This window comes from Electrophorus electricus, chromosome 11 (genome assembly GCF_041902795.1).
Source record: "Electrophorus electricus isolate QZ-2024a chromosome 11, ASM4190279v1, whole genome shotgun sequence".
NCBI classification, from domain to species: Eukaryota; Metazoa; Chordata; class Actinopteri; order Gymnotiformes; family Gymnotidae; genus Electrophorus; species Electrophorus electricus.
The window spans coordinates 27,455,001-27,469,121 of NC_137507.1; the positions used below are offsets into that span (position 1 = coordinate 27,455,001).

The window sequence follows — 14,121 nt, forward strand, 5'->3', positions numbered from 1 at the left end:
TCACACGCACATACACGCACGCGCACGCAGACACAGACACACACAAACACGTTGTTCATACACATATTTATCCACATACATACATGTGGACCCAAACATACATGAACACACACATGTATGGTAAGATACACACAGCTTACACCCTAACCTACCTTAAACAGTTCTACTTAATAATAACCCAATAAAAGTCAAGACAAATTGATTCTGTGACGGTATTCATCATTTAGATAATGTTGAAGCTTATGTAAGCAATATTCTTTAAGCACACTTTACATCCTGAAAACAATTACTAAAATAAGCACTCTGACAGAAAAAAAAAAATCTCTCTCAAGGACTGTCTTAGACACTTAGCAACTGAAAATGTCAATGTGATCCAGGTGCATTAACACCTGTATCAGGTACCCCTATGTAAGTTTATAAATATTATTACATGTGCAAGGATAATTGCTAATTCTGCTATGTCATTGCAGAAAGAGCCTTTGACAGGTCTGTATGGAGACTGGGACTGACTGAAATCCTTTGTTGTCTGACAGAAGTTGGCAACAAGTGTAAAATTGATTACAGACACTTTAACTGGAATGTAGCTGCTAGTCCATTATCTGTTCCTGTAAAGGATGAATTCCATTGAAACATCATTACCTCTGGTAGCAGAGGTAAACAAAACGAAAATAAAACCCTCCTTATGAAATCATTTATGCATTAAGGCTGTAATAGAAAGCGACACGCAAGACATTAACATAAAACTAGTACGGGGCAAAATCAGCAACGGATCAGTTTGAAAGAATGGTTTATTTGATTTAGCAAAGAAAATCATATTTCGCATTCCTACTGCATGGTTAAAAACCACAACACAGAACAACACACACACACACACACACACACACACACACACACACACACACACACACAAAAAAAAACACTGTATGAAATATTAATGGAGGAAAGAGGCAGAAGATTGGTCTGTGTTGATGACCTCTTGTTAATAATTGATGTGTAAATGGTCATGAAGTGGGAGGAGAGAGGGGCCTGTGAGGAAGACTAGCGGGCTTACACACCTCCTGGGAGAGGAGCGGGAGGATCTGAGTGCATATAGCACTGAGCCGCTTCACAATCTCCGCCTGAAGACACACACACACACACACACACACACACACACACACACACACACACACACACGCGCGCGCACAAAACATTAATAGGCAGCCGAGTGTTTGTGTTATGAGTCCATCTGAAGTGACATATGCATACACTTTTCTTCCAACATGGCACTGGGAGCAGCACAGAAGCCTCTCTAACACTCTAATAACCTAGAGGCTTCGGAGGGATCTGACCTCTGCTGCCCCCTAGTGACGACTGCGACACACTGTTCATTTAGTTAAGTTCATTTCAAGCTGCCTAAATTGTAATCCACCACTGTCTGGCAACTACACAGATGTAGACACACACACACACACACACAATCACACACATTTACTTTTAAGTCACAAAAACACATACAGGATTTCACACACACACGTAAGTGCACTAACACACACACACACACACACACACACACACACACCACCTGAGCGTGCTCTACAGATTTTCCACAGTGACCCATATGCACCCTTAAATCCACAGAGGAGCACACCATGTGACTTTTCTGGATGAGCCCAATCTGTATAATTCTCTATGTTCACACCATTTGTCTGTTTAAGCTGAGACCTTGATCTACTTGAGCTGAGACCTTGGTTTGTTTGAGCTGAGACCTTGATCTGTTTGAGCTGAGACCTTGATCTGTTTGAGCTGAGACCTTGATCTACTTGAGCTGAGACCTTGATCTGTTTGAGCTGAGACCTTGGTTTGTTTGAGCTGAGACCTTGATCTGTTTGAGCTGAGACCTTGGTCTGTTTGAGCTGAGACCTTGATCTGTTTGAGCTGAGACCTTGGTCTACTTGAGCTGAGACCTTGGTTTGTTTGAGCTGAGACCTTGGTCTGTTTGAGCTGAGACCTTGGTTTGTTTGAGCTGAGACCTTGATCTGTTTGAGCTGAGACCTTGGTCTGTTTGAGCTGAGACCTTGATCTGTTTGAGCTGAGACCTTGGTCTACTTGAGCTGAGACCTTGGTTTGTTTGAGCTGAGACCTTGATCTGTTTGAGCTGAGACCTTGATCTACTTGAGCTGAGACCTTGGTTTGTTTGAGCTGAGACCTTGGTCTGTTTGAGCTGAGACCTTGGTCTGTTTGAGCTGTTTTGCAGACAAAGGCAGCACAATGAACACTTTGTACCAGGCAGTTCAGACGGGCTGACAGGGCAATGCCACCCTGTCTAAACAAAACAAATTTCCTTCACTGGTTATGCTGCCACATGAGGCCTCAGAGTTTAGTTTCTCCACAGGCCTCCATTAAATCAAGGCCTTCAAAAGCCTTTGGGTATTAGTCAAATGTGAACCAGACTCCACAAGGCAGGAGACTTCCCAGACCAAAGTTACGGACCCCTACTTCATACTTTAGAGGAATATACTTTATATGCTTATTGTATACTGTGAATCAGTCATTAAATGCTAAGAAATGTAGTTTATTAATAAGGGATATAAAATAGTTATGGTTAGCGAAATGCACCCAAGTGAAGATAAGCAAAACTAGAAGACAAAAAAAAACAAAACTCGTTAATATACAATCTAATATAATTACTGCAGGAGGAAGAAGACAAGTATAACAACAAAGAGGACTGTGAACACAGCAGGAGCAATAACTACGATTAAGTGTGAACACAGCAGGAGCAATAACTACGATTAAGTGTGAACACAGCAGGAGCAATAACTACGATTAAGTGTGAACACAGCAGGAGCAATAACTACGATTAAGTGTGAACACAGCAGGAGTAATAATTATGTTTAAGTGTGAACACAACAGACCTAATAGCCAAGTTTAAGTGTGAACACAACAGACCTAATAGCCAAGTTTAATTGTGAAAACAACAGACCTAATAGCCAAGTATAATTGTGAACACAACAGACCTAATAACTAAGTTTAAGTGTGAACACAACAGACCTAATAACTAAGTGTGCGAATGGTAACTTACCTGCTTCTGCATCTCGATGTTCAATCCATATGACATCTCATAATACTGCAAAAAACCCCACAGAAAATCCATATTATGCATGACAACACGGCATGGTTAGATATGTAAATTAGATATGTAGATTAGATATATACACTAGGGAAACATGTTCTGACTTCAACCAAAATAAAAATAAGCATCAACTTCCAACTCCATATCTAAAATGTAGTGATAAAGTAACCTGGCTTTAATTGTCTTGTTAATTGTTTTCTTCCAAGAGTTACAGAATTATGATAAACGTGGTTGTAAAATGAAAGGCCCTATCTGGAACAAGAAAATTCAGCATAATTTATCAATAAAAGCTGTACCACCCTACAGCATGCACTATGCCAAGTTCCAAATGTTTTGGAAGTGGATGAGGCTAGAGTATAGTGGAAGAGGCTAGGGTATAGTTGAAAAGGCTAGGGTATAGTGGAAGAGGCTAGGGTATAGTGGAAGAGGCTAGGGTATAGTGGAAGAGGCTAGGGTATAGTGGAAGAGGCTAGGGTATACTGGAAGACGCTAGGGTATAGTAGAGAAAGCTAGGGTATAGTGGAAGAGGCTAGGGTATAGTGGAAGAGGCTAGGGTATAGTGGAAGAGGCTAAGGTATAGTGGAGGAGGCTAGGGTATAGTGGAAGAGGCTAGGGTATAGTGGAAGAGGCTAGGGTATAGTGGAGGAGGCTAGGGTATAGTGGAAGAGGCTAGGGTATAGTGGAAGAGGCTAGGGTATAGTGGAAGAGGCTAAGGTATAGTGGAGGAGGCTAGGGTATAGTGGAAGAGGCTAGGGTATAGTGGAAGAGGCTAGGGTATAGTGGATGAGGCTAGGGTATAGTGGAGGAGGCTAGGGTATAGTGGAGGAGGCTAGGGTATAGTGGAGTAGGCTAAGGTATAGTGGAGGAGGCTAGGGTATAGTGGAAGAGGCTAGGGTATAGTGGAAGAGGCTAGGGTATAGTGGAAGAGGCTAGGGTATAGTGGAAGAGGCTAGGGTATAGTGGAAGAGGCTAGGGTATAGTGGAAGAGGCTAAGGTATAGTGGAGGAGGCTAGGGTATAGTGGAAGAGGCTAGGGTATAGTAGAGGAGGCTAAGGTATAGTGGAAGAGGCTAGGGCATAGTGGAAGAGGCTAAGGTATAGTGGATGAGGCTAGGGTATAGTGGAGGAGGCTAGGGTATAGTGGAGGAGGCTAGGGTATAGTGGAGTAGGCTAAGGTATAGTGGAGTAGGCTAAGGTATAGTGGAGAAGGCTTGGGGAAGTGGAGATGTCTAGGGTATAGTGGAGGAGGCTAGAGGAAGTGGAGATGGCTAGGGTATAGTAGAGAAAGCTAGGGTATAGTGGACAAGGCTAGCATATAGTGGAGAAGGCTAGGGTATAATGGAGAAGGCTAGGGTATAGTGGAGAAGGCTAGCATATAGTGGAGAAGGCTAGGGTATAATGGAGAAGGCTAGGGTATAGTGGAGAAGGCTAGCATATAGTGGAGAAGGCTAGGGTATAATGGAGAAGGCTAGGGTATAATGGAGAAGGCTAGGGTACAGTGGAGGAGACTAGCATATAGTGGAGAAGGCTAGCATATAGTGGAGAAGGCTAGGGTATAATGGAGAAGGCTAGGGTATAATGGAAAAGGCTAGGGTATAGTGGAGAAGGCTAGCATATAGTGGAGAAGGCTAGGGTATAATGGAGAAGGCTAGGGTATAGTGGAGAAGGCTAGCATATAGTGGAGAAGGCTAGCATATAGTGGAGAAGGCTAGCGTATAGTGGAGATGTCTAGGGTATAGTGGAGGAGGCTAGAGGAAGTGGAGATGGCTAGGGTATAGTAGAGAAAGCTAGGGTATAGTGGACAAGGCTAGCATATAGTGGAGAAGGCTAGGGTATAATGGAAAAGGCTAGGGTATAGTGGAGAAGGCTAGCATATAGTGGAGAAGGCTAGGGTATAATGGAGAAGGCTAGGGTATAGTGGAGAAGGCTAGCATATAGTGGAGAAGGCTAGGGTATAATGGAGAAGGCTAGGGTATAGTGGAGAAGGCTAGCATATAGTGGAGAAGGCTAGGGTATAATGGAGAAGGCTAGGGTATAATGGAGAAGGCTAGGGTACAGTGGAGGAGACTAGCATATAGTGGAGAAGGCTAGCATATAGTGGAGAAGGCTAGGGTATAATGGAGAAGGCTAGGGTATAATGGAGAAGGCTAGGGTATAGTGGAGAAGGCTAGCATATAGTGGAGAAGGCTAGCATATAGTGGAGAAGGCTAGCATATAGTGGAGAAAGCTAGGGTATAATGGAGAAGGCTAGCATATAGTGGAGAAGGCTAGCGTATAGTGGAGAAGGCTAGGGTATAGTGGAGAAGGCTAGGGTATAGTGGAGAAGGCTAGCATATAGTGGAGAAGGCTAGGGTATAATGGAGAAGGCTAGGGTATAGTGGAGAAGGCTAGGGTATAGTGGAGAAGGCTAGCATATAGTGGAGAAGGCTAGGGTATAATGGGGAAGGCTAGGGTATAGTGGAGAAGGCTAGGGTATAATGGAGAAGGCTAGCATATAGTGGAGAAGGCTAGGGTATAATGGAGAAGGCTAGCATATAGTGGAGAAGGCTAGGGTATAATGGAGAAGGCTAGCATATAGTGGAGAAGGCTAGGGTATAGTGGAGAAGGCTAGCATATAGTGGAGAAGGCTAGGGTATAATGGAGAAGGCTAGCATATAGTGGAGAAGGCTAGGGTATAATGGAGAAGGCTAGGGTATAGTGGAGAAGGCTAGCATATAGTGGAGAAGGCTAGGGTATAGTGGAGAAGGCTAGCATATAGTGGAGAAGGCTAGGGTATAATGGAGAAGGCTAGCATATAGTGGAGAAGGCTAGGGTATAGTGGAGAAGGCTAGCATATAGTGGAGAAGGCTAGGGTATAATGGAGAAGGCTAGCATATAGTGGAGAAGGCTAGGGTATAATTGGAGAAGGCTAAGGTATAGTGGAGAAGGCTAGGGTATAATGGAGAAGGCTAGGGTATAGTGGAGAAGGCTAGGGTATAATTGGAGAAGGCTAGGGTATAATGGAGAAGGCTAGGGGAAGTGGAGGAGGGCTTTTTTTTTTTTTGACTGGTCCCCGGTCTTCTCCACACTGTGTTGTTGGATAATTCACCTTAATGAAGGGCACTCACCATGATATAATGTCTGTGCATCTCTGTCTTCTCAGTGGCCAGTTTCTCACATTCCAGCTTCAGACTTAGAGAGAGAGCAGATGCAACAGTGGCAGTTGTTACATAATCTTCTCTTTGGTAACTGGTCTCACGATAAAAGTTTACACCTTAGGGAAGCTTTACTTATCCAGCGATGTGAAGATGGTAAAAAATGTTTAAAAAAAATCAAAGCACATGCAAGATCCAAGGAATAGTTGACAGACTGCTATGCTTTTGTAATCGTACGTTTATTCTAAAAAGAAAAAAGGAAGCTCCTGCAATTTCAGTCAGCACATTCAGCTGCCATTTAATTGCAGGCTGAGAGAACAGAGTCCATAGATCACAGCTCTAGTCAGATATAAAGCAGCTTGACCCCAATCATTCGAGGGATCTTACAGCACCGTCTGATCTGACGTGCTAAATCCTGTCGGCTTGACATAGTTGATCCACCCTGCCACTCAGGGACAGGATGCAGCTGGCAGTCCGGAAGTTGTGCTAACCGCCCTAAATCTCCACAAACCTGCAGGGTTGTAGCTCCTTCAGTCATTCTGCAACTGGCAGCACCGTTGGAGATCAACTCGCGTACGACTACATCAGCGAGACTCTGAAAGCCTAACAATGCTAACATTAACAACCTCTGGAGCCATGGAGTCAGACTGAACTCTTTAATAGGGCTTTTAAAAAGGGCGATATTTGGTCATTTGGCACCTAAAAAGAAATAAAATCAAATCACCATCCTTTGTGCCATATATTACATCTGAAAAATTAAGTGGGCACAAAATAGCTTGCCACAGCAAAAAATAACCTCAAACACAGTAAGTACATCATCACAGACTGACCTAGACTGTGATGATTTTTGGCCTGGCTTGGACCTGAATGTAGTTTTATCAGAGGTTTTGCGCCATTTCAATTCAGTGGCAATTTCACATAAGTCATTTGGCACTCCTAACGTTCCATTAGTGTTCTGGCATTGGCTAAACGAACAGCGCCCCCTACAGGACTCACCTGTGGTACTGGGCCTGGAACAGCTGGAACTCTTCTTTGATGTGATCCAATGTTTCCAGAACTGTGAACTTCATGCCAGCATGGCCTGGAACAAGGGGCGGAGCCTGAGAGATGGCAGCACACAATCGGTTCAACTCCATTAGGACCACACACACCAAGACATCTCCGCTAGGACTGCACACACCAGGACACTTTATAGTTGTCTATGGACGATCTAGCATTCATGAACAGGAAGCGTCTCCTCAGGCCGCTGCTGGTGTACATTTTAGCCCCGCTCTATGTCCAAAACACAAGCGAGTCAGAGCACGCAGGGTCACGTCACTCTGGTTACCAGCTTCAGGCGTGGAGAGGACTGGAGCAGAACAAGAATGTGCACCAACTGGCAACTGGTTTAGCGCAAGATAAAAATTAAAGACTGCAAAGTAGCATATGTAAAAACAAATGGGCTCTTTAAAAAAAAACTGGGCTAGGAATGTTTTATGTTAACCTTGTTCGGCTTATGGCAGATCCTCTGGAAAAACAGCGGGGCGTGTCAGTGAAACAGCTTTTTTTTTGTATACACCGTTTTCAACTTTCATCTTTTTCCAGTTCAGGCTCCTATCGGTTCAGGACAGACTGTCTTTTTAGTCTAAAGAGAGCTTGTTAATACAAAAATTGAACCTTACAACAGTCCAGCCTAAACAGTTAATGCTTCGTTTTATCAACCCTATAAACCTGCTCACATGTGGACACGTAGCCCTGTAGTTCTGGAGCCTACCAACACTCTTTCTTAAAACACAACATTATCATTGTTATTTCCAGAAGTGTTAATCCCATTTGTGAACCAAACCCGAGAACCATTAATCCGTTATTTGCCGCATTAGCGGTTTCTGCGAGGGGTATTCTTTTAACGTGCCTAATGCATAGGCACATGATATGAAAGTAGCCCACTATTAGTTCTGCCCTATACACTTCACCTTGGTGTTCCCAAGCAAACAAGAATGTGACAGATGAGCAGAAAGGAATCCATGCAGCACGATGTCCTGTTGTGCTGTGCAAGGTAACCTTTAACACGAAGATATTACGCGAGCTTACTCCTGATACCGAGCAGAGCGGGTGGGGGTGGAGGAACGGGTGGGGTCCAGGTGCGGGTGAGATGTGGGTAGGGGTGGGGTAGGGTCTGCTGTGGCTGTGGACGAGGCGCGTGTTCGGGTGTGGGTGTGGGAGAGTCGCGGGTGCCTGGACGGGGGCAACGCGGCTGGGGAGTGGGTGGAGGAGCAGGTGGAGCGTGGCGGATAGCGTGGCGGGGTTGAGGCTGGGAGCAGCTGCGCAGGGACACAGGGTGGTGCGGTGGTAGCACAGCTGCTGTGGAACAAGAGGTCATTACACAGAGGCCACAGACAGCATGACAAAGCGCTGCATTATCACTGGGCCTAGTCAACACAGGCTGCTGTCCAGCGGCAACGCAACCATCTATCTCAATGCACTACTGTGTCAGGCGGTTTCAGTGGAGAGAGAGAGAGAGAGAGAGAGAGAGAGAGAGAGAGAAGGGGAGAGGGGGAGAAACAGTAGGCAATGCTGAAATGTTCCGTATATGCACCAGAGACACTGCAGCAGGCAATGCTCCAAAGGAGACAAGTGTGCATGCGTGCATGTATGTGTACAAAATTATATTATCGTGTGCAACACACAACACGAGCCCCTGAGGACTGGGCTGAGGCACGCACTTCACAACACAGAACAAAAGATATGACATTCATGGAAATATTTTCATTATGAACTCGCATACAAGTGCACTACAAGTCACCTTTATTAAAGGGTGAATCGTGAAGTCACAGGACGTACACATACGGCTAAGGATTTATTTTCGCTACGCAGCACATCAGGCGTTTCCTTAAGGCTGAGCCTTACCGCACTGCCTGCCTGGAGGTAACGTCAGACTGGCTTCCTACTAGCAGGTTTAGCCATGACTGATCAATAGCAGAAGGAGGATTCAAAACCGGCCAATTGCGTAGCTATACTCAGTCACATGCTTTTTCAAATGAAAGTCTTACATCCAATTTTAATGCCAGGGAATGTCTGGCTGCCAATCATTTCAGCTCATAAGAGCTTTTCCTCTATGTATCCTCATCCAGTAAAGAACAGCATTCCCATTTCACACACTTAAAGCTGTGAATGCAAAAGCATTATAATCTCATATACAGCACAGTCAGTAATTGAACATTTTCTTTCTGCATTCTCCAGCACATCTGAAATAATTAAGAAGTTAGAGTGTCTGTATCAGTTCTGACAGAAAGCAGCAGCAATATTAAACTACAGTGAAATAAATAAACATTTAAACAGTTTATTAAAGTCAGAGGCAATATATTTGAGTGCTTGTAGCAGTGGGCTGGTCTTACACATGGCACTGATGGAGAGTACCAGTCTGCTCTTGTGTTACTCAGCTAATGTGAGCATTAAAGAGCTTATGCAATCAAGTTACTCATCAGTCTGTACTTATACAGTGTGTGTGTGTGTGTGTGTGTGTGTGTGGCCATGATTTCCAGGCAGGGGTAGTAGAACACCAAGCTGGAAAAGGATGTGTATGTATGTGTGGGAGTGCTACTGAGAGGAAATTGTGTGTGTGTGTGTGTGTGTGTGTGTGTGTGTGTGTGTGTGTGTGTGTGTGTGTGTGTTTTAGTGCAGTAACATTAAACTGGGGGGGAAATCCTGGGTGTTGATTTAATCATTAACACCATAACTGTATGGACTGTAAATACAGAACAGATGGAGCAAGATAAATGCAGTCTCCCTCACAAACGTGTACACACACATGCATAGTCTTATTTACACAGATGCACACACACATGCATAGTCTCCTTATAGGGATCTTCCATGTATGTAATAATTAGTGTGACTAACCAGTGCTAAGCCTATAGCTACACGATCCTAACCTTAACCTCAGTAACTAAATGTAAAGTGTTTGTCTCTTTTAGTTTTTCAAATGAAAATACCACAAAGTGGCCCCCACAAGGTTAAAAATGTCAGATGTTCCTATCCATGTGGGGACGTTTGGTCCCCACAGAGATACATAAACACATGCACACAGACATGCACAATTCAGACACGTATGCAGACATGAGATGAATATTTAATAACATTATCTGATGGCCAAAACCAAATGCAGATGCCCATAGCTCATATCATAACTAGTCAAGTGGAGAGTGTAACACAATACACAAACACCCACCCACACCCCAAACACCTCCCCCCCCCCCCCCCACAAGCACAGGATAAACAACGGCATCGATTCAAATGCACTGATTCCGATATTTATACTGAGAGTACAACCCAAACTGAATGCATTTACACAAACACAAAGCCACTTAGATCAATGATCATTAATTATTTTTAAACACATTAACTAATAAAAAACAAAGTAAAAGTGAAATTCCACAGCGTGTACGGCTGGTATTCACAGATAGCACTACACCAGTCTTTACTGCCTGTTATAGTTCCTAAATCTGAGCACTGCGCTATGTGCAAGTCTCCATGCTAATCGAATCACAATTACCTCAACTTGACCACCACATCCCTTTTATTTTAACTTCTGAAAAAATTTAAGGCTATCTCATCAACATGACAGGACTTCCTATCCAATTCCAATGCAATTCCAACATGCAATTATGAACGTGTTCTTCAAGTCATATAAATAACCTGTTTGGAGCTTCTATTTCCAATTATAAAAGTTTGAGCCTGCAATAGGTATTTGATTGTGGGGCCTACTTTTGTACGTTGTTCCAACGCCTGAGGCGTTTCAATGCAAAATAAATGAACGCTCACATCTGAATTGGGTTGCTTAGCCTGCGTGGTCATTTAAATGTACCATTGTGCCCCTTCTCCAACTCAAACGTAGACGAAGCATTCAGCGTAAACGCAAACAGCACGGGGCAGCACCATCGACCACAGGTGTCCGTTTCAAACTCCGGCCCTCAGCAGCTCCAGAGACGCTGGGTACATGACCATGGGTCTGGGATCCTTCTTAGGCTTGGCCCACCACAAAGAGCCAAACTCCTCTGACACAAGCAGAGGCCATCCAGTGCCTCCCACCTCCAAGAGCCCAGATTATTCCAGAGCAGGGACAAAAAGCTGTCTAACTGTGTGTGCGCGAGATAAAACTGTCTGTGTCGATGTCTAATACTGTAAATGTAATACTATCTGTATGGTGTAAGTGTAATACTGCATGATTAATACTGTCGGTAACTGTATGTGTAATACTATCTGAGTTTATATGTGCAATACTTTATGTGTATATGTGTAATGCTGTCTGTCTATATTTGTATGTGGAATACTGTCTGTGTGTATGTGTAACACTGCCTGTATGTAATACTCTGTGTCTAAGTCTAGTACTGTATGTGTAATACTGTCTGTATTTGTATGTGTAACACAGTATGTGTCTGTATGTGTAATACTTTATGTGTAACACTGCCTGTGCATGTTTGTGTCTTCAATTTCATGCTCTGTATTGTATGTATGGCTTCTGTTCAACAACACTTCAATAATACTGCCAGTTTAAACTATTTTACAAAGTTTAATCATGTAATAATTATAATACTAAGAACAATAGCAATAGCAATAGCAACAATAGCAAATACAACAAACTGTACAACTGTACACCACATGGTTTCTCAAACACACTGATCATTTATGTACATACAAAACTAGCACCCAGCCAAACATTCATGTGCATATACATGCATAATATTTACAATACTCACAGACAATAAACTCTCTCCACCTCTCGCTCTGACTCTCCGTCTCCCTCTTCCTATCTTGCTCACACATACACACACACACACACACACACACACACACACACCTGTTTGATTTGCATATCTCTGTTAGCTTGTAAAACCTTGCAATCATAACTACAGAGCCTGTGTGTAATATGTTTCCCACTGAAGGTAATATAACATGACATTTGCAGTGTAGAATGAAGTGGCCTGGAACCATATGCAGCTATTGCAAAATACACACACACACACACGAACAAAATCTCTTCTCTGTATACATACAGCAAGCCCACTCTCTACATACAACCTCTTCTCGGGCACCACATACCTCTGAAGACAGTGTTCGCTCAAGCACGCTGACGTATGCAACACACACGAGCAATGACTGCATTAGTAGTCAGGCTAATACTGCCTGTAGACATCGACTTACATAACACATCGATTATGTTAAATATACATTTAAAAAGAGCTGGAACCACATTGATTACGTCAACGTGGAGAATAAACTGTTTGCCCTGGGACCAATTTTGTCCATAAACTAAAGCTTCTCTAATGAGTTACACACCTCAGTCCTAACCCTAATAACCTAGTCCTAATGCACCCTATTCGGCTTCCACCCGCCGTGAAATATCTGGAAGTGATCATTTATCCCGGGGTGGTGGGTGAAGACACGTGGCGTCGCGGTTTGGATCACTCGCCTGGGGTCTTCCGTGTGGATACATGATCTGAGCGGTTCTGGAGGTCATTCACGGAGCCGGCGGTGGTCAGGTCGCCCGCTACACCCTGCGCCTCCGACACCTCCCCGACTGCGCAGCGCAACGCGGGGACTCCTCTCCGCTCCAAACGGACCGTGCGAGCTCCCGACACTATCGAAAATCGCTCAAATGCCGAGTTCGGTTTTTTTTGTTTTGTTTTGCTTTGCTTTCCCTCGAAAAAGCCCAATTCGGTTTCGGCTGTCTTCTTGGCGGTAAAGGACGGTGTCGCTTACGCGCCGCGGTGCCACCAGATCCAGCTTTGCGCACACACGACGCGTCGGTCTGGCGCGCCGCCGCCGACTCGCTGCGCCCTCTCCCCGCAGACGACCTACGGAAACATAAACACGGCGGACACCGCCACCCACGGTTCTCACTAGCGGCTGACGGCGAACCAAAACAATAAAAATGAGAGAGAGAGAGACAGAGAGAGAGAGAGAGAGAGAGAGAGAGAGAGAGAGAGAGAATGAACAGCAGGTCAGCAGATGATCCAGCAGCAGACTCCAGACTGTATTATTGTGCCTCTGAGCTTGACATTAACTTGGCGGAGAGCGAAAGCTGCTTTTTAAGGTGGGCCGTCACAGTCGGCCGTAAAGCTGGTGAATTTTCCCCAACAACAGTGTGAACATACCGAAATAGTAAGTGCAAAACATCGAAGGCAAGGATTTACCAACGAGACCATAGCCACGACCGTGTTTATTGGTATGCCTTAACGGTTTATTTAAACAGCGACGAAGTGAAAACAGAAGCTGGTGGTTTTTATAAATCTGTCAGCGCTTGACGTACACGTGCCACCTTAATATCGCTTTCTGCGCTCGGGACCCAGGCTCTGCCTTATTGGCTACACTGAGAGCAATCACGACCAATCAGCGGCTCTATTACCCACGTTGGGCCATGACGTACACCTATATCTGAACCAGTAAGAGGTGCGTATTTAAATGATCTCCTTATCCGTATTTAATACGGGATTGTGGGTAATGAAGTAGTAAGGCGTAATCTTACGAACGGTGGTTTCTTGGTACTTTGCAAACGAACAAAATCATGTTTAAAAGGCCAGCGCAGCTTTGAAGCATGCAGAAATATAATTCCGTCCATCTTTAACAGCGTATGGCGTTTCCTGGGGCTTGAGAGACGTGCTTGCTCAGCTAAAATCGTCCACATCCTTGGATAATGTGGTTTTCATTACAGAGCCATGCACAGCGAAGCCGGTGTTTCTTGTCAGAAACATTGCGCTGTTAGCAATATAAAATCTGTCCTGCAGAGAATTGGTAGCTTTAAAAGCAATTCATAAATTGCTTCAACTAACAAGGTCGTTCTGATATATACTGATTTGTTGCATGTAAACTGTCTGTAAACTGGCTACACCTTTGATTAACT

General features: G+C 44.2%; 1 protein-coding gene across 9 annotated transcripts in view; it reads right to left on the minus strand.

Moving 5' to 3' along the window:
• The window catches only part of tle2c (TLE family member 2, transcriptional corepressor c), a 22,255-nt gene extending 8,985 nt beyond the window's left edge, over positions 1-13,270 (minus strand). For 3 of the 9 annotated variants that reach the window (XM_035528709.2, XM_081722562.1, XM_081722560.1), the window contains exons 1-6: positions 12,691-13,270; positions 11,978-12,031; positions 7,242-7,345; positions 6,219-6,282; positions 3,062-3,106; positions 1,056-1,118 (exon numbers count right to left, since the gene is read on the minus strand). In XM_035528709.2, coding sequence (XP_035384602.2) covers positions 1,056-1,118; positions 3,062-3,106; positions 6,219-6,282; positions 7,242-7,345; positions 11,978-12,031; positions 12,691-12,738 — 378 coding nt within the window. In that variant the 5' untranslated portion in view covers positions 12,739-13,270. The remainder of the gene's footprint in view (positions 1-1,055; positions 1,119-3,061; positions 3,107-6,218; positions 6,283-7,241; positions 7,346-11,977; positions 12,032-12,690) is intronic. The other 6 variants (XM_081722565.1, XM_081722564.1, XM_081722563.1 and 3 more) reach the window with 6 other exon arrangements.
• Between the last annotated feature and the right edge of the window lie 851 nt (positions 13,271-14,121).